Below are 23,067 nucleotides of genomic sequence, written 5' to 3' on the forward strand. Positions count from 1 at the left end.
AATAAAAAATAAAAAATTCCATATTCACACTTCATATCATCCCTCACAGAAATACTTTAAAGAAAAGAAGTATTCTGTGCACAATAAACATTCAGATTGTAATGCAGAACTCCCTTTCAAAAATACAACATATTAGAAAGTGCAATGTCGAATTTAAATAATAATAATAAAGAAACCAAGATTTAAATCAACATGTCTGCAATACATCTCTCCAGCTCCAGACCAGCGGTGAGCATTTAAACCATTGACCGATGGTCACTTACCTTTTTTGGTTTGTGACACCTTACATAAAATAAAACAGTGTGTAATTTATGTATGTTTAGATGGGTTTACAGTACATATATGCATGGGGTGTAAAACCTGTAAACTATGAGTGAGTTTGAACAATTTTCATTGGGCTTAATAAGTAGAAATATCCAGGGTTTCAGAATAAAAGCATAGAATAGAGAACAAATACCATTAAAAAACTAACTTTAAAGAAAGAAAGAAAAAAACTGTGTGTAAAATGTAAATGCTGTTTTGTAACTTAGTGAAACCACAATGTAGTAAAAAAAAAAAAATTCAACCTAAAATAAAAATGTTTTTTTTTTTGCTTATTTGAATCATAAACTACCTCTATAATATCTGCCATAAAACAACAGTAATCTTTGGTACATCTAAGACGGATACTTCTTTTTGTCCAATACATTAATCGTACATGAACAGTGTTGGACAGTGCATGTGATTCAGTTAAGTGTACCAAAATAAAAAAGGATAATTTGAGACTATATGTTCTCAGAAACATCATAATACAGTGAAAAGGGTTATGGGCGACTTGACCCACCTACTCTAGTTTCACAGGATAACCCAGATACAGTACAGATACAGATACAGTAAGCAACATGGTTTGCCAATAAATGGTCCATGAGTAGACAGCTCTCTGCTTTCAGTTGAATTGTAGTCTTCATTTAACCGGTCAGGATTTTATTTAGTGTCTTATCCAAAAGACAAAGGCAGCTCTTCAATGGAGGTAAATGATTAACAGGTGATACATCTTGGTTTCAGCATTAAGTCAGTGCAGATGTTTGTGATGAATACAGGTAGTGACAGGTTAGTTCATAAGGCCAACCCCATTTGGTTCACCAGGTTCATTTATACAAACACTAACAAGCATTTGCAGCTAATATTTGGACCCAGGTCTGAGTGACAGATCTGTGCAGCATCTGATTGTGGAGGTCAGAACTGAGGAGACGATCGGTCCGTGTTAATAAAGTAGGTGGTGAGTTCCCCTTTGCCCTTGACGTTGACTACTCCTCTGAGAGTGACGGTGTATCCCACGCTCTCGACCATCTGGGCTGTCTCCTCCGTCACCTGGGTGCAGAAAGAATAGTACTAGTACACAGAGAATGCGTGAGGTTTCACCGTCTCCATTAATCCATCCATTTTTTTGACTCAATAAGCGTAGAGCTAATGAATACACCTGACATGCGGTGTTTCATGTTTAATACTTTGCATCCACTGATCCATCCACAGTGGCTGACAGTGAACTTATACATTTGAGCCACCTCCACCCTTCCTACTGACCTGTATCTTGTCCAACACTCCTGTGCTATCCATCCTGCTGGCCACATTAACAGAGTTCCCCCAGATATCATACTGAGGTTTATTAGCTCCAATCACTCCTGCAATCACTGGACCGTGGTTTATTCCTGCAAATAAACAACAGGGATGGATGATTAAATGTAAACATAGAACATGCTCTTTCCTAAAATTCCCTCCATGGAGGTTTAAAAACTTAAACGTCTTGCATGCACCAGAAAATATTAGATGGAAAACATTTGTGTGATTTCTTTGCCACTTTCTTTCTTCCATCTCACATTTTAATATATATTTGTTAGTACAGTTCAAACACTACAGTGGTGCACAGGAATCTGCAGTGTGTACAAATTATATTAAGAAAATAAGGAAAACGAATACCCAGCTGGAAGTTTTGAATCAGTATCGAATGAATCCGGTGTATGAAATGTTATGAGTTTGTCAGAATTAATCTAGAATATACTCACCGATCCTGAGTTTGAAGCTGTTAAAAGAGTGTGTGTTGATAAGCTCCAGTTTGCCCATCAGAGCAATGGCAAACTCTACCATGGAGCGCACATGGCTGTAGGATACCTCCACTTTCTGTAGGGGGAGCCAGAGATCATGTTCATGTAGGGAAGGGTATCTTAACTAGAGAATCTGATTTACATCGCAATGATTGTTTTGCAAAAGTAGGTTAAAAGTTATCACAGACATTTGTTGATGGACTAAACAAATCAGGCAAACCTTTTGTTCGTCCCGTTGAGGAGCGTGTCTCAACCCCGCAGCAGCCATGTACGTACTGCCGATAGTCTTAATCTTCTCCACTGAACAGAATTTGGGCTTTGAGAGAATCTGCATGAGAGAAATGGAAAAGAGAGTATAGTTGGAGACACAGACTAAATGTAACAGTGGCAGGATATAATCATATCTTCTTCCTCGTACCTCATCAAAGTCTGATATGATCTCGTTGAGGAAACGCAAACACTCCAGACCGTCCCTGTTGGCGCTGCTCTCGCTGTAAAACTCTTTGAACTGAGGCACCGAGGCGAACATCACACACACACAGTCATATGACTGACTGTACAGGTCCTGAAACACAGTTTTCAAAAGTAAAAGGACTTAATTCCAAGATATCATACATTCTGCAAAATTTGCAGCCAGAAGTTAACAGAGTCAAACCTATATAGCTCCTTTTTGTACATAAATGTTCTAAAAAAGATTGTTTAACTTTAATATGAACTGAAACCATCACCTCAATGACAGCATTTATTTATAAGTGTCAATTATTGTCTCAATGATGGATTTCTAATTTTGGAATGAACCCTTTCAAACAGGTTAAAGGGTTAAGGTAGCATAAAAACATATTCTCATATAAAGACAGGCATTTCAATGTCACAAAATCACTATTTTTTCTTTCTCAAAATTTCATAATTTTCTTAAAAGACATGCTTTCAAATCTTTTCGCAGCTAACTTTCTTGTGATGTAAAATGTATTATGCCTTATAATTTCAAACTGTCATATTCTGTGTACCGTAGAAAACGGTGAATGAAAGTTGGCATGGCTAACAGTGTGGCAGGATAACCAAGGAACAAAACTGACTGTACATATATTTGCCGTGTTTTGTTTTCTTTACCTGGTTGCGGACAGTTTTGCCTATAAAGAAGGAGGCGACATGGAGCGGCAGGACGTTCTGAAGGAGGAGCTTGTTGACGTTCTCCATGGTCTCCATCTCCTCCCTCTCCGTCTTGAAACAGCGGTCCAACAGGAAGTCTACGCGGCAACCCAGCTCGTCCTGACAGAGAAGGCCACAGAGTACAAATAAGCATGAACAAATTTGAATATGAAATCATTTTGTTTCAAAATCCTTCTTTAAATGACAGAAAATACATACTGTATACTCATTTGTGAAACACATACCTGTCTGGCTAGAATGAGGCATACAATGTAAAAGATGACCAGCCAAACCCCAGACATGATCTGAGGGTCCTTCAGCACTCCCGGTCTGTAGAAAAACACATTCACATATTTAGAGCCATACTCACTCTTTTTTGCCCCTTCCATTACATAATCGGTCAGACAAGAGTGTCTTGTGTCTCTTAGTCAATGGGGCCTGGACCCCCACGCAGGCCTCTTGCCGTAGAAAGCTCTTGAATAAATGATGGTGAATGGAAACTCCAGACAAGGATTCACAATCTGGAGTGGCAGACAAAAGGCAGGAAATTTAACACCTTGGCTGACCAAGACGGACAGTGTGATGACTATAGATAGCAGTGAATGAATGTAGACGAGTGGAAAGTGAACTTAGGCAAGATTACTGTGTGACTGTGTGGACAGCTAGCAGGCTTGAGCCCATATAGAGTATACAGTATATATATATATATATATATATATATATATATATATATATATATATATATATATATATATATAGCAGGGTGACCATGAGGTTAAAAAGATTATTCTAACACATGCTTTAAACAACTTAATAGTGCTTGAAGTTGTTAAATGGTTATTTTCGTTTATTTTACGTAACCTTTCTACTATATAAATATAATAATAATATAAAAATAATATATCTTTACATTCTTACTTTGAGTTATTATCATGTTAAGTGCTGTCAGTGAATTTCACACAACATGTTCATGTTTTAAGTCTATCTGCAATACGATATACAGAAGGTAAGCATCTAAAGTAGATGGAAACCTGTTAGGGCTGCAACTATTAATTATAGTATTGTCATTACATTAGTGATTGAAAATGTGTTTAGTCTACAAGATTTTGGAAAAAAGTGAAAAACTTACAATGTCCAAGAGCCCAAGTTTAAGCCTTAAGTTTGCTTTCCATGTTCGAAAGACTGCAAAACCCAAAGATATTCAATTTATAATTATCCAAATCCTGAAATTTGAAAAGCTGGAACCAATGATTTTTGGCAGATTTTCCAAGTTTATAATTTAAATGGTAATGCATGAAAAAAACTGTTGAATACTTTTTGGTTGATCGTCTCATCGATTAACTGAGTAATCGTTTCACCACCAGAAGGCTGCTCATTGCTGTTAGGCAATCTTAAGTCTTTTGTCAATATTAAATGTGTCAATATTCATAATCAGGACTTGATTTGGCAAAAAAAGAAAAAAAGAAAACAGAGCTGCCCTGCAGCTGCTTCATTGCAATTTTCAAAATAATGTTAAAGCGTAACTCTCGCCAAAAGGCAACCTGGGGTCTTTCTTGTTTTTCACTAACAACAAAACAACAAATTATTCGTGCATTTATATGGAACTAGCTTTCCATATTTACTCTCCTCCTTGTTACGTTGCATTCGGAGATCGACTCTTATTGACTGGCAAGATGGCGGCGAGAACAATGTTCTCAATGCTGGAGTTCATGTGTAGAGCCCCTGGTGATACTTCGAGCAAAGTTTCATGTTGTGTCGAGCCTTCTTAGGGTTTTAAAAATAGCGATTTTAATGCGATCATAGTAGTGCCCCTAGCTCTCCCATTCAAAAGGCCATTTGACCGAAAACGATAATACAGTAAATCTTAAAACTGGCGTTTCCGTCCTAATCATGCTTTTAAACTAAAGTTTGACACATTCGCAAAAAGACCCTAGGTTGCATTTTGGCGAGAGTTGCGCTTTAAGGCACATAAAGCTACGTAGAACCCCAGGTGTTTCCATGTGATTGCATTTGCAGTGTCACTCACTTGGTGTCGTTGTAAAGCAGGTTAATGAGGCAGTAGGACCTCGGCGCGTAAACATGGAGGAAGAGGGCCAGGTAAACCACCACCGCCAGGGTGAGCAGCAGGACCTTCACAGACAAGCTTGTCCTGATGAACACGATCGTTCCCAGCATGGCCAACAGGCAGCAGTAGAGGTAGTACTAGATGTTTGAAGAAAGGAGGAGAAAAAAATGTGTGTTGCGACAAGGTATGTACAGTAGGTGTGATGTTCAAAGCTTGTACTGAAGAGCTCAACATTCAAACTAATAAATAATCAATACAGATTGAATCTTTGACTTGAGACTTGAGGGTGCAGTTCTCCTTTATAAGTGAAAAAGAATGAAGGCCGTCATCTCTGCCACAATTATTACATTACACCCTACTAAGGTTCACCAAACATGTACCTACACCATGCCGGTCATCCAAACAGCTATACACCATCCATACACACATTTACCCTATATATGACTTGCACATTTGTACATTCAATCTTCAATCACAACAACATTTAACATAACTGTTGTATACATTGTCTGTGACTGTCTGTAAGTATGTTTGTCTATGTTAAGTGTATATTTTACTCTATGTGTCACCTTTTTGTTAGTATCTTCACAAATAAAAAAAATTATTAAAAAAAAGAAATATTGTTTTGCTATTCAACAGCAAAAAGAAAACTGACGTAGTCTACTAAAGGCCACCTACAGACACATGAGGGGGACGCTACATGCATTACCTGTAAACTAAGTTACCTAACTAATACTGTACTTTTTGATAAAGAAATGCAGCTTGTAAGAGAGTATAATGAACAAATGAATAATACCCATTTTGGCTCCTTTGTTTTGTCTTTCGATTCTCGGGGTTTTGTGTGTGTATGTATCTATGTTTTTTTTGTTTTGCTTCTTCCGTCTTGTGCATGTGAAAAATGAAATGAACTTAACAAGTGCTAAAAATTACAACATGTCTCGGATGACATTGAATTGTTCAAGTTTTTGAAGTACTGTGTCACATGCAGTTCACTAAAAGGCAAGTGATAAATCAGGCCTGATTACAGCATGACAATATTTTCCTTGAGGAATTATAAGCCATATAATAAGAGGACATATTGATTAATAACATGGTGAAATGTTAATCCGGAGCTATTTACAGGCACAGTGTAGAGTTTAAGACCCTCCAGCTCTGTCCTGTTGGTAATCGATGTGCAGTTGTTTCCCGGGAGGAAGACCTGAGAGACAAAAACAGGACGATGACAACCGAGAAAAAGTGATTGATAAATGTATCTATTAATGACAGGAAATAGAGCAAGAAGGAAAATTATGACAGAATAACTGGCAGGCAGAGGAGGAACTCACAAAGTTGAGGATGGCCATAAGCAGGGTGATGAGAACACAGAGAATGACCACAAACAGACGCAGCGCCGCCACGGTGGAGACGCCACGGGACAGCCCCGAGATCCACTGAACACTCAACGGCATCTTGGATTGCCACTTCTGAAAACAAACATACATTCAAACATTTAAGATAGACATGTTGATATAAAATGAAACTAACTAATGATAACCAGTGAATGTCAGGAAGATAAGAAACTTTCTAAAAACTTGCAGTACATTAAAGGTAATAATCAGCAATAGTGTACACACAGTTTGTAGTCAATGTGCCAATACATACAAAACCACCAGCAACAAATTAATGACCTTAATTCTGTTATTCGCATCTTGAATTTATGTTTACATAAGTGGAAGAATGTCATTTTTTCACCTCATCTACAGTAGCATTTTATTTAGATGCACCTGCTTTCATTTGCTGCTGTTGAACAAGCTACTGACACTTAACCGGATCACCTGTTCATATGAAACTCTGTACTTCTTACCGACACAATACCAATATGTTCATTTACCTTCAAGTATCCAGTGAAAGCGATGGACAGAAGCAGCACCAGCACAGGGAAGGTTGCACCGTATGACACTGCCATCTCAAAGTTACTGGGAGGGTGAAACGATGTACACTGTTTATTCATTCAAGAGTGAGCAAATAAAGATGCGTGTATACGAGTTGGTGGAAGAAGTATTCAGATCCTTTACTAAATTAAAAGTAATAATACCACACTGTAAAAACACTCTGTTACAAGTAAAAGTTCTGCATTTAAAATGTAACTTAAGTAATGGTATGTACGTATCATCAGGAAAATGTACTTAAAGTATTAAAAGTAAAAGTACTCAATGCAGAAAAATCCTCACATTTTAGAAATTGGAAACAATCAAAACAGTTCTGTCAATCAACTAAGTGTTTATTGGTCTAATCATTTCAGCTGGACTTGTAGGCCATTATATTGTTGGGTAGTTTAATTTAAATAAAACATCACATTTTATAACTACATGTGTTTTGTGTGCAAAAATCTTAATTTGTAAAGTAACTAGTAACTAAAGCTGTCAGATGAATGTAGTGGAGTAAAAAGTTTAATATTTCTCTCTGAAATGTAGCGGAGTAGACGTAGAAAGTAGCATGAAAAGAAAAGACTCAAGTAAAGTACCTCAAATTTGTACTTAAGTACAGTACTTGAGTAAATGTACTTAGTTACATTGCACCACTGCATTTATGCAATGGTGAGCACGAATTTTACTTTGATGTAATTCAAAACGTAATGAGTATAATTAAGTGAAAATGAACTGTGAATGTGACCGGAGTGCTACTCACTTCTTAGAGACAAGTATCTGGACGGCGAAAAGAGTGACGAAGATCAAAGCTATGCAGCTCATTGAATGATGTACACCCTTTACCTCTGAAAGGCGGAACTGGAACACAAACACATAGACATTAGACAAACATCCTGCTTGTTTCTGCTCTTTCATGCATACTGTACATACTGTTCTATTTATGTCTTCTTAAATTAGACCAGAGAATGAAGCTACCTCTCTCTCCAGGCTCAGGTCGTTGAACAGCAGAGTCAAACAGTTGAGCTTCTTTGTTCTCCTCCTTAATGAGAAATCAAAATCAAAGGATGCATGATTGGATAAGAAACTGGCAGGTTTTATCCCAAAATAAGTACAGCCTGAAAAACATACAGTAGTAGTAAAATAAGGAAGAAATCAATGGAATTATCTATTTTTACAAAGATCAACAGGGCCTAATATTTCAGAATTTATATTCCCAAATTCAATATATATATTTTTTGGGGGGCTTTTCTGCCTTTAATTGATAGGACAGCTAGGTGAGAAAGGGGAGGGAGAGGGGGAAGACATGCAGGAAATCGTCTCAGGTCAGACTCAAACCCTGGACCTCTGCGTCGAGGCATAAGCCTCTCAATATATGTGCGCCTGCTCTACCCACTGACCCAACCGGGCCACCCCAAATTCAATTTTAACTAGCCTTGGTTGGATGTTTTTCACAAAAAAGAAGTTGCTCAAAAATGTTGGCCAAGACAGAAATGTCTCGTCTTTTTCCTCCTGGCATATCTCTTATGATTATCTACCAACTAAAAACTATTTGCAACGGATGAAAACGTACCCTGCATTATTCAGTGGGTCCAGTGATCCCAGTGATCCCCTAACACCATTATCCACAACCAAACTGGAACAAAACAAGAACACATTAGAAACAGCTTCAACCAAAACAATATACAATGTAGTCCTGATTTAAAAACACTCATGTAACAACCAAAAAGAAAATGCACCAAATGTGATGTTTTGCTTTCTGTTGTATTATATTATTCACTTTGAATGACAGAAAACGGCATGTTTTATTCTTCTTCTACTTAAGTTAATAATGCTGGTATACTAAATTTCTCAGGTGTTTTCAATACATCTGGGAACTTACCAGTCGGAGTTGTTCTGGCAAGGTGGTCCTTCCTGAAGCAAACACACACACAAAACACACACACACACACACACACACACACACACACACACAGTGAACAAAATGCATGACCTAAGGACAACAGGAAAACAATATGATTCACGCAATATGTACTGGAAGCAGCACAAATACATACTGAAGACAGCTGTGATTGGTTCATGGCGACGTTAGTGGGGACTTTTTTCTTCTTGGAGGGTGTGGCATTAGGGTCGCTTAGGTCTGCGAAGGGGTGGATAGTCCGCCAGGACTGCAGGTACTCAGACATCCGGATTGACGCCCGCAGCCTGGTCTCTCCTGATGTAAGAGTGTTTGCCTGAAATTAGGATGGAGATTATTTTACTTTACTTTTCCCCCGTCAAGAACTGTAATTTATTCCTGCATTTTCCTTTCTGAAGCTAGATCACAGCAGATTGGAAGATGCCTATGTAGTGTATACAATAATGATAGATCTGTAGCTACTCAGAACAAGTTTTCCCTCCTCTTGTTTTTAAGTCAGTTTTTTCAAAATTAAGGTTAATCTGCTTTCCTTTATACACACATACAGTCTATGTCAGGAAGTTGCATACTTATATTGCCTAACCAGAAACTTGATACCTTAGTTTGTCAATTATGTAATCAATTATGTACAATTAAAAAAACTATGTTTTATTTTTCTTTCATAAAGTTTAATTTTGAAAGCACAACTTCAACAAAAAAAAAGTAATGCGTAAGTAATGAGTACACCTACCGATTTAGGTGTACTGGAAATGCTGTTCGGCTTGCAGGGGTCTATCACCAGGTACGTTTTTCTTCCTTTAAGAAGAGGATCCCGACTCCCCCCATCCCCGTTCTCCACTATATATGCTCCGTTTAAGTGCTGCATTGTCTCCTCTGTGATGTGGACTCGCCTATTAATAATAATAGTATTAAACACAGTAGAGAAAAGTAGAGAGGCAACACAACTCGAAGTGTATCCTCCATCATCACCACACCTTCTTTATCATCTGCACCAACTCAGAATTTTGATTATCTCTGAGCAGATTTTGAGATTTTCTCACCCAGGAAGACCTCCAGACTCCATGTGGTTGGCTAACGTGACGTCATGGGACCACACGTCGTACTGCCACTTCTGCAAGCCAATCACACCACAGAGCACGTTTCCACTGTGAACACCCACCCGCATGCTGATCTCAACCCCCGTCGCCTCTCGCAGTTTACTACAGGGAGACAAAAGTATGAGTAAAATCATATAAAAAAAAAAAACAATATTCACTCATGCTAAATTCTGGCACTCCTTGTTGGGCCATGAAGTTATTTGAAAAATAACTTACTTTTGTAAGTTTTACTTTAATAAACTATATATCTCACACTGTTTTAAGTATCCCGATGAAGAGGGTACAATTAGTGAGGGGACATTAAATATTCTGTCAAATTTAAAGTGAATTGCGACACAATGACAGGAAATATGGTGCAGGTCTTTGCGACCAAAGACATATAAGGATTAAGGATATATACACAAAATATTTTTTCACTTTCATCTAATTTTTCTCACAAAAATTTAAAGAAATCAATTTTTAATTTCCTAAAATCCCCATTGAATGCAACAAAAAAGCCAAAAGAAATATTTCCACATTTGATTTACATGGAGCAAACACAAAAAGGCCTTAAGTTTGACAATATAATGGTCAATGGTGCTGCCTGTATGTACACTCTGCATGCTTTGAGTTGTAATATATAGTGTGGTTTCAGTAGAGGAAAGAGTAGTGAAATAAACGTGCCATGAGAACCACCAGGAAATTATATGAAGAACAGTAACATCAGATGCAAATTAAGAGCACTGAATAACTTTTATGGGTGGAAAAACAGAAACCAGGTGGGAGGCACCTCAACACAATGTTACAAAGAAAGAGAGCACAACACACATTTATTTTATAATAGAATTTTAAATAATCACAGACGAAAAAGGGGGGAAAAAAACTGACCTGATGGCAGTGCACATGTCCAGCCCCATCTGAACACAGTTCCTGGCGTGTGTGGGAATGGGGTCAGGTAGACCAGATACACAGTAGTAGCAGTCACCCAGGATCTTAATGCGAAGACACCCATTCTTCTACAGAGAGGGGGAGTCAGACACAGAATTAGCTAGTTCAAAACCAAGACAAAACTGTCCTTTGTGAAGTTTGATTTTGGGCACAATGTGTGCTGGTATTCTCACCTTGGCGATGTCATCGAATCTGCCAAAGAGCTTGTTTAGCACAGCGACCAGCTCTTCTGGTGTGCAGCTACTCGCCAGCTTTGTGAAGCCGACAATGTCTGCATACAGGATGCTACACAAACCCACACAGAAAGACAAAAATATTAGGCACGCATTCATAAGATAACAGCTGTTAGTGACGCCGCGCTACACAATAAATACAGTAAATATTCCCATTTCTCTGATTTATTGCAGCGCAATTGCAGTTTAGCGATCTATAGCCTTATATGATGACAAAAGATGCCAACTTTTTATTCTTTGAATATATTTTAAATTGCCAAGTGGGACTTTTGAATAGCATTCCTATTAAAATATATCAGAGGTTTTCAAGCTGTGAGACGCACCTCGCTAGGAGAGCCACAGGAGAGTTTAAGCAAATAAGTGTTCATAAATCCATTTAGAAATCATCACGATCCTTATAACTCCAGAACTTGCCTAAAAATAATCACATTTTAAGTTTTCTTCAGCATCAAAGTAATCCAGCGACAGACAATGTGTACACTGCAAAGACTAACTGCTAATAGCTAAATCGGCACATACCAAAACGTAAACAAATATAGGATAAGGGTTATTTGTAATAGCATTATCTCACTGACTCTATGGCAAAATGATACTTCCTGTTTACATCTGCCAAAGCAGTATTTCCAAAACTGAGAGCATGATTATCCCTCAAATCAAGACAAAGACTAATAATGGGATTAATAAAATCTATTAATTTTAACTTTTTTCACGTTGCACTGTAAATATTTGTTGTCTTTAGAGATGGGGGATGTTGGGGGGTCGCAGTTTTGTCATTTTTGTTTTGAGGGGGTGCACATATTGTCAGAAAACCTCTGATATGCATCATCAGTGTAATAGGGTTGTAAAATCTGACTTATGTCTGTCTTTAAAAAGTCAAGTGCACAGCTTTATGCCACTCTAAAAAATATATCTCGAGATATTAAGAAAAAGCTTTAGACTAATCTATTTAGTGTTGTTTGGTTTTGGCATATGTGGTAAAATTATAACTGATAACTAGTATTAAAGCAGGTCAAAATTAGCTCGATGTTTCATTACCACTTCAGTGCTTACATATTTACGCTTTTGAATGCACACAATAGTCAAACACAGGGGCGTATCAAAACATTCTGGGCCCTGTAGAAAGGCATTTTCTATGGGCCCCTCCCCGCATCCACAGCTATTCATTCTAGCATCTTTTTGGGCCCTCATGTGAGGAGGGCCCAAAAACTGGGGTACTCAGTCCCCTTTTTCCCCCCAGTCCGACGCCCCTGGTCAAACCCATCAAAAAAAAGTTAATAGAAGAAAGGAAGAAGGATGGAGACAAGTTATGGTTCATCTGGAACAATCTGAAAAGCTAACATACTTAACATCACCTTAACACTAGAAGTGCCGGAATTCCATAACTACTAGAACTGCCATGAGCGGTCATTTTGACCGCCAGATTCCAAACTCTATAATCTCTCATGATAAATAACTAATTGCGATATTGTATTATGTATTGTGTTAGGATATCTTTAGAAAAACGTAATAACACCGAAATGTACATTTTAACGAGTTTAATTATACATTTGAGTAGTAATACGTGTTTCAATAATTCATATCATGGCATAGTAAACTGTAATTATTTCATACATTCATATCCCGAAAAATATGGTGTGGAAATTCTGGAAACTTAACTCATAACAGCCAAATAACAATTATAAGTATCTTATTTGAACATTTAGCTATAACCTAACCTGGCACTGCCTCCGTTTTGGCGTCTGCTGCGGTGCGCAGCGCTGCTCGGACCGTGCGCCGCTGACCTTTTTTTCTCCATAAACTCCACTCTCAGCTCCTCTGCCAGTTGCTGCATGAACTTCCTCCGGACAATTTTACTGTTGGTGCACTCCTTGGAGAGGATGTGTGCAACGATTCCAGCCAGTTCGAGGATGTATAAAGTTATATGAACATGTAAACAGCCACCGGCCATCTGTGTTCCGCGCCTTTCACAGAGCGAGCGCCCGGTGTTTGCCTTCTGATTCAGAACTGAGTCGCCGTAGTAGCCTACGTTACCGACTCTGGCTTTGCCTTCGGCCCATCGGTGATGCCCACACTTGTTACTTGAGACCGCTAGTGACGTTGCTCTGACAGAGACTATGGTAGTTACTAAGTAACCAAGATGCATCTTCAACCGCGCGAAAAATTAAAAATACCGCGAAAATCCGAGCCGTCAATATGACCGTGTATGGCCGAAATAGGTAAAAGTGATTGTATTTTCTTTGCCTTTTGTGTAATGTATATAAAAACAATTTTAAATTAAAATACAGACTATTTTAGGAAAAGTCAGGCAGCAGCAGGATTGTATTTTTTTATTCAGCAAAGTTATTACACATATAAATTTCAAAACGGTCAAAATGACCGTCATGGCCGTTCTAGTGTTAACAGTGCAACAGTGTGATCATCACCTGACGTCTTTGTGCTTCCGGACATAGAGGCTGTGAAAGTTGTTGGAGTTGGATTCCTTGTCGTCATCGCACTTGGCCTTGAAGAGCTTCTTTATCACCTCCGTTTTCAGCTCCATGGCGATGTACCGTGGCAACACAGACAGGAGGAGCTGCTCCTGTTGCCGAGGACACAGAGGGGTCAGGGGGTGAAAATGTTTGTGGAGACGGTGGGTAATGAGTTTTGAGATCTTGTACACTGGGTCATTGGATTTCTGTCTTACAGAGGCGACACTCTGTACAGGCTGTAAACGAAATAGCCATCAAAAGTCCCTTTGAAGCGATGCCATGTTTACTTAGTGGACCACGTTTCATCTATTTGTTTACTTGATGTGAATAGTGTCTATTTGGGTTTGCCTATTCTATTGCTGCTGGGCTTCAGGCAAGTGAATGATTAATCTATTGACCAAACAGCCAGAAAAGCATACAGTAACCAAACCCAGGCTGTCCAGGTGAAGAGCCCTTTAATGAGAATGATTACACATAACGATTTTAAATATGGAGTAGCTGAAACAAGCTGCACAGAAGAGAACTAGATAGGATTTCTATAAATAAAGCAAATAAAGGCTGAAATTGAATGAACTGAGCTGTTATCTTCTTTTTAGCTGAAGTCAAAGAAATAATTTAACATTTGAATTCAAGTTAAAGTTATACTGTCTTATGAGTTTGAAGCCAGTGTTTTTCACCTGCTGATATTTCCTTATTTCCTTCCGGGACCGTATGTTGCTGAACTTTTCTCTCTTCTGATTGGATATCCTGAGATCCTGCTCCGTCATCCACAGATGGAAAATCCCGACGCAGTTCACACACACAAACAGCAATGCATTTGCCACGAGCTGAGAAGGAAGTCAGACGAGAGGGAAGGAGATTATTGATACTTTACAAATTGTTCCTATTGTATTGCCAGCACAATAAGAGCAGAGGAGCGGAACCACTATTGTAATATGCCAGATGACAGAGAGTTAGCCTAGAAATCTAGATGCAACATAGCGGCAGCAAATGTAATTTGCAGCCAGGGGGTCCAGCAACTCTCCGTTGGCTTGCGAGCTGGAAAAACCAAACTTTGGCCGTGCCAATCACATTGTGTATTAAAGTCGGTGGGCGGGCTTATGGCTGCTGCTGCTGGAAAACAGCGGTCTTTCGAATCGGCTTTGGCCGCGACTCTGGAAGACTTGGAGTTAAGCTTTTCTTTGAGAAAAGAACAAAGAACGGCACTGAAATCATTCTTAAAAAAGGATGATGTGTTTTGCCGACCGGATACGGCAAAAGTTTAATCTATCAACTAGCTCTGCTACCTTCTTCGTTGCTCTGCTTGGTTGTAGCGCTATCCTATTGCGTGCAGAGAGAATTTGAAAGACAACCATTTATCCCGCCCCTCGGATTGAGCCCTGTCAATGGTGAGTTCCCAGACCCAACATCTTGATGTGGGTTTTTAATTTGTGTACATTTCATGTATTTTATAACTAACTAAAAACCACACTGCTATTTACCAGAAGACAAACAACGGGTTATGTAAAACCAGGTTTAGAGACTTCTCCATTAAGGTGATGCAGATTATTTGCATATTTTTCCAGTAAAACAACAGGACGACCTTGGCTTCATATGACATTTGAATTTGGAGGCTATTTTTTGGCACATGCAAAAGATGCACATCTTTTTCGATGTGCTGGTCATTTGCAAATGTTTGCACCCCCTTAAATTTGCACATACAGTACTTTATTATGTTCAGGTATTTGTTTTTTAATCAATACTAACTATGCATTAGTACTGACACATGTAGCTGTGACTGATTATAAATAATGGGAAAGAAACTAAGGCTGAAAAGAAAATGGGAAATCTATCTAATATATATTGTGTTAATTAGTGAGCTTCAGAGAAGCTGGTAGGCATATTTTTGTACCTTTAAAGAGCGCTAAGCTAGCTGTGCTAGCTGTTTCACCCTGTTTTCAATCTTTAAAGATTGTAAAGCTAAGCTACCTCAATGTAGCTTTACATTTTACTTAGCTTACAGATATGATAGCAACACAGCAAATCTTTACCTGCACAGCCATGTCTGGTGTCTCTGGGCTTGTGACAGGGACGTAGACGCTGATGATGATGATGTGCGAAAGGCTGGTCCCAATCCCAACCATGAGGGCCCAGGCCATAGAGAGAGGCAGTACTGTGTACACACTCAGAGAAAGGAAGAGGAAAAACCCTACCTGAAAGGGTAGAGAGAACCAGGTGGAGAAAGACGCAAAGAGTTAGAGGTTACCAACAGTTACATAACAAAATAAAATTCATCATTTCTTTCTCTTGTTGCTTCCTTCTCACTTGTTCCCAAGTAGTGACAGGTCCCCCAGTGAAGATGAAGACTATGGCGATGACATACAGCGTCCCCCAGACGAAGAGGGCCAGGGCTCCTCCACAGCGCCTCAAGGTGGCCAGCCAAGGCAGGCAGACGAGCAGGATGGCACTCAGACAGAGAACCACAGACAGCACCGACAGAGCAGCTACATGGAAAATGATGTTCTGTGCAGATATGGGCGAAAGGTGCAAGCTAAAAAAAAAGCCACGTTCTCTTCCCTGATTTACTGTTATATAGGGCAGCATGTGAAACCTGCAGAATTTAAAAGCAGTAATGTCTTCAAACGGTTTTCTTTTTCGCTGAATAGATGCTGTGTGGCAAGCAGTGTTTAAAAGAAATGTCAATTGCTTCATGTTAATATGCATTCGCAAATACCTACCTTGCATTGTTCTAGTTTGACATAGCTGTTCACTACATCCAAAAAAGTCTGCCCTACACAAAGGACTCAAATTAAAATGCCTTTATTCATCGGACATGAAAGCCAGGCTGAGCTTTAAATAGCTGGCGCAGTGTTTTTAATCTGCTCCTGCCATGTGAAGTAAAGGTATTTTAATTTTTCCAATGAGACATGTGATACTTTTTTCTTTTTTTCCAGGGAATTAACTCATTGTTGGTGATGACATAGGCCTATGACAACGGCCTAGTAACAAATTAATTTGTAGTGTGTTCAACAGGTTAGTTTGTGTCAACCAAACTTTCCACTGATTCATGACATCTTTAAATTTGTGGAAAAGCTAAATAAGAAAACACATTTAAACACCGTCAATATTTGCAGCAAATGCTGGCTCTATATGACAAATAAGGGATAAAGCTATGTGTGATTGGTTGGCAAACCAGCAGCATCCTGGTCTTTTGGACTTTTCTGATGTTAGAAAACAAACAAGCCTGTGCTGCTGGAAGATCATGATGGACCAAGAAACAAATGTGGAACGTGTGCACTAGCTTTTTTTTTTTTTATAATTTCAGTTTATCATAAACAAACAAAAAGCAACACTACAATTTTGCGACCATATAATATTTTGTATACCACAGATCCCAATATATCTGAAGGGTCTTACTAAGATGATGCTTCGTTGCATCCTGTCGAAGTTATCTACAGCACTGTTAATGATTCAAAGTTAATATTAAAGGGCAATATTATATAGCATTTTCAGGATTATACCTGGGGCATTTGTGTTTGTATTAGAACATATTTACATGCTTTAATGTAAAAAAAAAACACTTTATTTTTCTCATGCTGCCCATGGCTGCTGCACCTGTATTCACCCTCTGTATGAGACGCTCTGTAGGAGCGCCTGTTTCTTTAAGACCTCTTCCGAAAAAGCTCTGGTTGGCCAGCATGCTTCCTGGAAACTCCAGCGCCTCCACTCCGTGTTCACTAGTTGAAGCTGGAGCTACAGCAACGGAGTATAGTGGCCTGAATTTTCTGTTATTATGCAATTATAATATTAGCAAAATCCCAATCAAACAGTCCAATCTTCATAAACACGTGCTTTTGGCTTGCTCTCTCTTATTTAAACATAAGTTCTCACCTCATCAATATTACAATTGGCATAATAAGGACATTCTCTTCAAAAACTAATCTTTATTTTTTGAAAACTGGTACAGGAATAATATTTTACTTGTTGGCCAACTCTTTGACACGAATGGCAGACTGTACAGTTATTCCGATTTTTTGCGGAACTTTCAAATTCCTGTTTCGGTTAAGGAGTATGCAATTGTCTTTGATGCAATTCCTTCTGGAATCAGAATGCTGCTGGGAGGCATTCATTTCCCATGGCCACTGACTCACAATATGGATTTATCTGATACTGCTGTGGGGAGTTTATGCATAATATGTCCCCTTTAACATTTAAAGTCTTTTTTAAATTGCAGGTTGATATAGATGACTAGGTGGTTTTCATGAGTGCCACTGATTTGCTGGAATGAGAAGTCACGTAGGCTTTTCAATTGAAGCACAAGAATGTTGTGGTGTTTTGAAGAACAGGTTTAATGCAAACTGTTGACTTTTGGTCAAAGAAGACATCTGAAGATGTCACTTTGGACTTTGAGATGTTATAATCAATAATGAAAATATTTGTTGGTTGCAGCTCTTTCTTTCCAATTATCATTTAATCTATAATGTGTTTTTTTTAACATAGAGCCCAAGGTGAGGTCTTCAAATTACATCAAAAACAGTCAAAACCCCACAAAATTGAATTTGCAATTATACAAAACAGAGACAACATTTGATAAATAACTTACCTATTATTGATTATCAAAACCTTAATGTATTTGTCAAACAGACACGTGGCAGATTGTGAAGTAAATGTAAAGTTTAAAAGTGTGTTTGTACATGCGCAGCATACACCTTCAAACACACACACACACACACACACACACACACACACACACACACACACACACACACACACACACACACACACACATACACTTTTTATATCTCACCATTCGTGTGGTGGCAATGAGGACGATGAGGACCACACAGAAAGCCAGAGACAGCACCAGTCCAGTCAGCATGGCCGGAGTCTCCTCCACGCACTGCAGAAAAGCCCTGTGGAATGCCTGATAGCAGCAACACACCCCCTCTTTCACACTCTGCCTGGACCGGTTGCTTTGCCTTTCCTCACGTCCATCCTCGTCTCCGTATTGGTCATCCCACCTGACATCGATACTCTCCCTTGTTTGGGCAACTTTGAATGAAACTTCGGGGAGTGCGGGCGAACTGCCGCCGAGTGAGTTTTCTGCTTTTGGTTTAACAGTAAAGTCTGTTTTGGAATCACCTCTTTCATCGTCTGGACTATTCTTGGTGTTTTTGTTAGAAGTGTCTAAACTGGGTTCAGAAAAATTGACAGGAGAGTTAGGTTTTGTCTTTTCAAAGGGCTTTCCATCGAGCACACTGCAGCCGTTCGTTTGCGATGAGGTGCTGTCAGTTTGTAGCCTGTCAGACGACGAGTTGACTGGAGCATCATGATCCGTAGCCTGCGGAGTCACACCTGTTCCCTTCATCCAAGAATTGGCCTCGAGAGGTTTAGTGGCCTGCGCTGTTTTGGCCACACCAACCTCTACGAAAACCTGCGAATCACCAAGTCCTGACTGGCTCACGGCAGTAGGATTGCTTGCATTTAATTTGCCGTCATTTCCTTGCAAAATATTAATGTCACTGCTTTGTGTCGATTGTTTCACTCCGTCTTTTGTTTGACTGAAGTCGTCAAGCTCCAGGATATTGCCTCCAGGGATTTTGCCCGCTCTATCACTGGAGACGACCACAACGTTCGGCACTAAAGACGCCTGTGGTGCTTCTTCTCCAGGCCTCCCCTTTTCCTGAAAACCTTGTAACTCGTCTGGCATTGTGACCTGTGGGAGTGTGATGGATCTCGCCGTCTATCGACTTGTCACTTTGCTTTTTCAGGCTGTCTGTCTCTCTGTCTACATGATAAATACACTGTATAGTGTTGACTTCTTGGTCATTTTCTTGTCAGGTGTTGTTTATGTCTGCGCAGCAGGGTGAGCTTCCACCTTTGTCTGTGTGTCAGATTAAATTCATTAAGACAACAAAAATAAGCTGGCAATGTTGAGACTGTTCCAGCAAGAGTCCAGCTCCTGTTTTAAAATCCTCTCCTACAGCTAAAAAGATATTATCCAAATAGATTATGATGATGCCAATAATGAAGACGGTGTTCTTTTGAGGTTACATAGATCCGTTAAGTCCCAAAGATCACTGGTAAGGACTCTTAAACCATAGCACAATCTCCTTTGACGAGTGCAGATGCATACTGGATGGAGTCTCACTGCCAAAATAAAAGATCAACAGAAAAGTTACAACACAATCAGCACAGAAAAATAATAATAAACAAAGCTAAATGTATAAATTCACTGCTGAACATTTAGTTTTAAAGCTTAGAGAATGTGCTCGTGTCTGTGTCGCTAGCAAAGTCCAACAATGAGAGCGTGGAAGTCATATCCTTACATAGTTTTAATGCCATTTAAGTGACAAACTTCTTCTAGGCATTTGCCCATGCATTATGCAAAAAAACTTGTTATTCTAGCTGCTGGCTCTTTCCCCTGCAACACACTGTTCAGGTGTTCACTGGAATGAAATGTCAGCGACGCACCCAGTGAACATTAAAAAAAAAAAATTCCAGTCCCTACCTATATGTACAGTTAGTGGTTTTACTCTGATGTGCCTCTCTGTTGTCTTTCCTCTTGTGCTTCTTCTTCCCTGTCATCTGACTGTACTAGTTTCCTCATACCCAGTCTGCTCAAATGTCACCATCAATTCCAGGAATAAAATAAATATCTCTTTAATCTGCCTGTTCTGCTACAGCTACATATCTGACTGAATAGCAAAGTCATGGAAGGATCAAACAGTAATTCATCTGATTCATCCGTTCACCTTGAATAACCTGCCCAGTGTAGCACATCCACCTCATGCGGTGCCCTTTTACACTATAACAATTGGGTTTATTTTGTACACTTTTACAAGAGGAGGAACTGTGTGACTGTGTGACTGTGACACTATGACAGTAGCCTACATTTATTGTTGTTCCACTGGTGTCTGTTTTCCCTGTCTGCGGGTTTCACTACTCTGTTCTGCTTGTGTGTAAAAGCACTTTGCAAAAAAAAAGAAGAGGGGTTTTCCAATAGTTACTCAGACCTATTTTGTTCAAAATCAAAACCAGCAGCATGGTATTGAGACATGGTATTTGTCTTTATTAAAATGGTCCAGTTTCGTCTGTGCTTTCCCAGTTAAGATTAAGTTGGACCTGCAGTTAATTTGACTTTTAGATGAATGACATTTCAATAAAACCCACATTACAGACATCTCCTGATCATACTTTGAGCTTTATTATATTTTCTATAAAATGACCATTACAACTCTCCAGAGTTCTCAAATAGCTTTTTTTTGTTCGACTAACAGTAAGAAACACCCCAAAACATATATTTAGCTTATCAGACAAACAAAAGCAGCAAACCTTCATATTGCAAAGGGCGCTGCCAGCAAATACAGTAAAAGTAATCAACTACTTGTTTCAGTTCTATTTGTTCATTTTGAATATAACATTTATGATCCAATTTCTTTAGCGATATTTTTCAAGTCTCCAACTTAGGGTAAATAAAGTGATGTGTGTGTCTCATGTGTTCAAAGTGGACTAAGAGCATCAAATCACACACTTTGGATTTGAATGGCAAAATATGTTATCACCAATGGGAGGTCATGAATGACGAATGTGAATGGGAATGTGTTTACAAAGCTATCTTTAAAATCAAACTAACTTGATCTCTAACGGACAGCAGGTGTAAAAGCCTTAAAGTCACTAATCAGTGAGCTAAACATAAAAGCATTGAGTCGTCTCTCACCGTTAAAAAAAAGTGACAGTTTAGGCTACTCATTTATTTTATTAACGTTAATAGTTCACCTATGATTTCAATATTATGGGTTCAGTAACTTATTTCACGTTAATAAAAAAAGTCACTGTGTGACAGGACAGAAACAAACACTGGGTTAGGACAGTAACAGTTGAAGCACGAAAAGTAATTCAAAGGAAGTCATTGTAAAGATAAATAATATTCTTACCTCATTGTTTATTACTATAACGTCTCTCTCGCCGCTCTCTCCCTCTGACTTAACGTCAGTCTCATACACACGATGAGGGATTCCTATCTGCGTATTTATCGCTCATCTTCCTCCGTCATCTTTTTAATTGTTGTCAAAGAGCACACAAACGCAGCTTTTAACCGTTAAAACCGGATTGAAAAGTCGAAATTCTCTCGCATGCATGGTGTTCTGCGCACGAGCGAGTGTGTGTTTCGAGCGCAACTAAAGGCAGGTGAGTGGTTCAGGTGAAGACGGGGGCGTGCGCACGCGATGACAAGCACGAGCGCTTTGGTCCGGCTTATGCAAATAGGATGGGGTAAACAAAGAGATAGAAGAGGAAGGACAGGTCAAAGGTCAGGCTGCAGGTGTTCTCTCTCGCTCTTTAAATGAGAGGAAAAGCTGATGTCAGACCTCAAAGGCATTACGTTTTAATTATAAAAACATGTTGTCAAAGCTTGTACAAATCAGTTGCCAGTTTAGGATACACCTAGTCTGTTACTACTAGATAATGCAACAGCATAATCATAAAGCATCCCTCAATGGAGGGTATTATGATCAATTTTAGTTTTAGAGTGACGTTAATTCAACTACAAAATAAGGGACTCTGGATATAACCCAAGAATGGCAGTTCACAGCAAAATGTCCACAACAGTCAAGAGAACAACATAGTCTCACATTCACTGACCAACAAACACACAGGAATACGTGTATCTGCATGCTTTTTTTTATGTGTGTGTGTGTGTGTGTGTGTGTGTGTGTGTGTGTGTGTGTGTGTGTGTGTGTGTGTGTAAGTGGTGTATGTGCATGATACATGTCCTAAACGGTACATGTCCTAAACGGCACCTCATAATACAAGACACAGATTGCACTCTCACTTTCTCTTCATCTCTTTCTCTATAAAATAACAAATAGGGTCCAGGGTGGCTAGCAACATTGCAGCAATTCTATTGAGACTGCAGAAACATGCATAAAACAGGGAATGATGTCTGTTGCCGTAGTGCATGCAGGGAGGCTTTTCTCTTCACCTTCCTCTTTCCTCTTCCTGGAATGCTAAATTATACACATTATTTTCTAATTCATTTGGACCAATTTACAACATTCAGTACACAGTTAGTGGGCACTAACAAACCAGACAAGGGTCATTTATGCCTTATAAAACACATTTCAATAAAAATAATGCTATTGTCTTTCCTAGCCTATATTTCATTTGTTTCCATAGTTTTGACACACTCACTGTCACTTGCCGTTACTTCTCCATTAATCATCCATGCAAATGTGTTAAACTGGT

At 39.0% G+C, this 23,067-nt stretch overlaps 1 protein-coding gene across 2 annotated transcripts; it reads right to left on the bottom strand.

Moving 5' to 3' along the window:
* Positions 1 to 20: 20 nt before the first annotated feature.
* On the bottom strand, positions 21 to 22,040 carry LOC116053246 (adenylate cyclase type 4-like). Of its 2 annotated transcripts, XM_035993749.1 has the most exons (27): positions 21,759 to 22,040; positions 19,749 to 19,971; positions 18,629 to 19,712; positions 16,147 to 16,344; positions 15,873 to 16,034; positions 14,520 to 14,669; positions 13,798 to 13,952; positions 11,315 to 11,426; positions 11,082 to 11,209; positions 10,158 to 10,316; positions 9,848 to 10,007; positions 9,257 to 9,433; positions 9,082 to 9,113; positions 8,773 to 8,835; positions 8,178 to 8,241; positions 7,963 to 8,060; positions 7,166 to 7,250; positions 6,621 to 6,758; positions 6,416 to 6,493; positions 5,257 to 5,432; positions 3,476 to 3,560; positions 3,192 to 3,350; positions 2,500 to 2,646; positions 2,302 to 2,409; positions 2,043 to 2,157; positions 1,564 to 1,688; positions 21 to 1,350 (listed from the first exon to the last, which is right to left on the bottom strand). In XM_035993749.1, exons 3-27 carry the CDS (start codon positions 19,529 to 19,531, stop codon positions 1,216 to 1,218), a joined length of 3,912 nt encoding a protein of 1,303 aa, XP_035849642.1. In that variant the 5' UTR covers positions 19,532 to 19,712; positions 19,749 to 19,971; positions 21,759 to 22,040; the 3' UTR covers positions 21 to 1,215. The 2 variants fall into 2 exon arrangements, with proteins under 2 accessions (XP_035849642.1, XP_031160113.1); XM_031304253.2 differs by having other exon boundaries at positions 18,629 to 19,971.
* Positions 22,041 to 23,067: the final 1,027 nt, after the last annotated feature.

This window comes from Sander lucioperca, chromosome 17, assembly GCF_008315115.2.
Source record: "Sander lucioperca isolate FBNREF2018 chromosome 17, SLUC_FBN_1.2, whole genome shotgun sequence".
NCBI lineage: Eukaryota > Metazoa > Chordata > Actinopteri > Perciformes > Percidae > Sander > Sander lucioperca.

Bases quoted from the DNA above. Each gene is read 5' to 3' on its own strand.
- LOC116053246 (XM_035993749.1), bottom strand. From the start codon at position 19,531: ATGCCAGACGAGTTACAAGGTTTTCAGGAAAAGGGGAGGCCTGGAGAA. The intron at 8,836-9,081 runs GTAAGTTCCCAG...GTTTTGTTCCAG, and splicing joins TGCCAGAACAACTCCGACTG to TTTGGTTGTGGATAATGGTG. The intron at 3,351-3,475 runs GTATGTGTTTCA...CTTCTCTGTCAG, and splicing joins GCCTCATTCTAGCCAGACAG to GACGAGCTGGGTTGCCGCGT.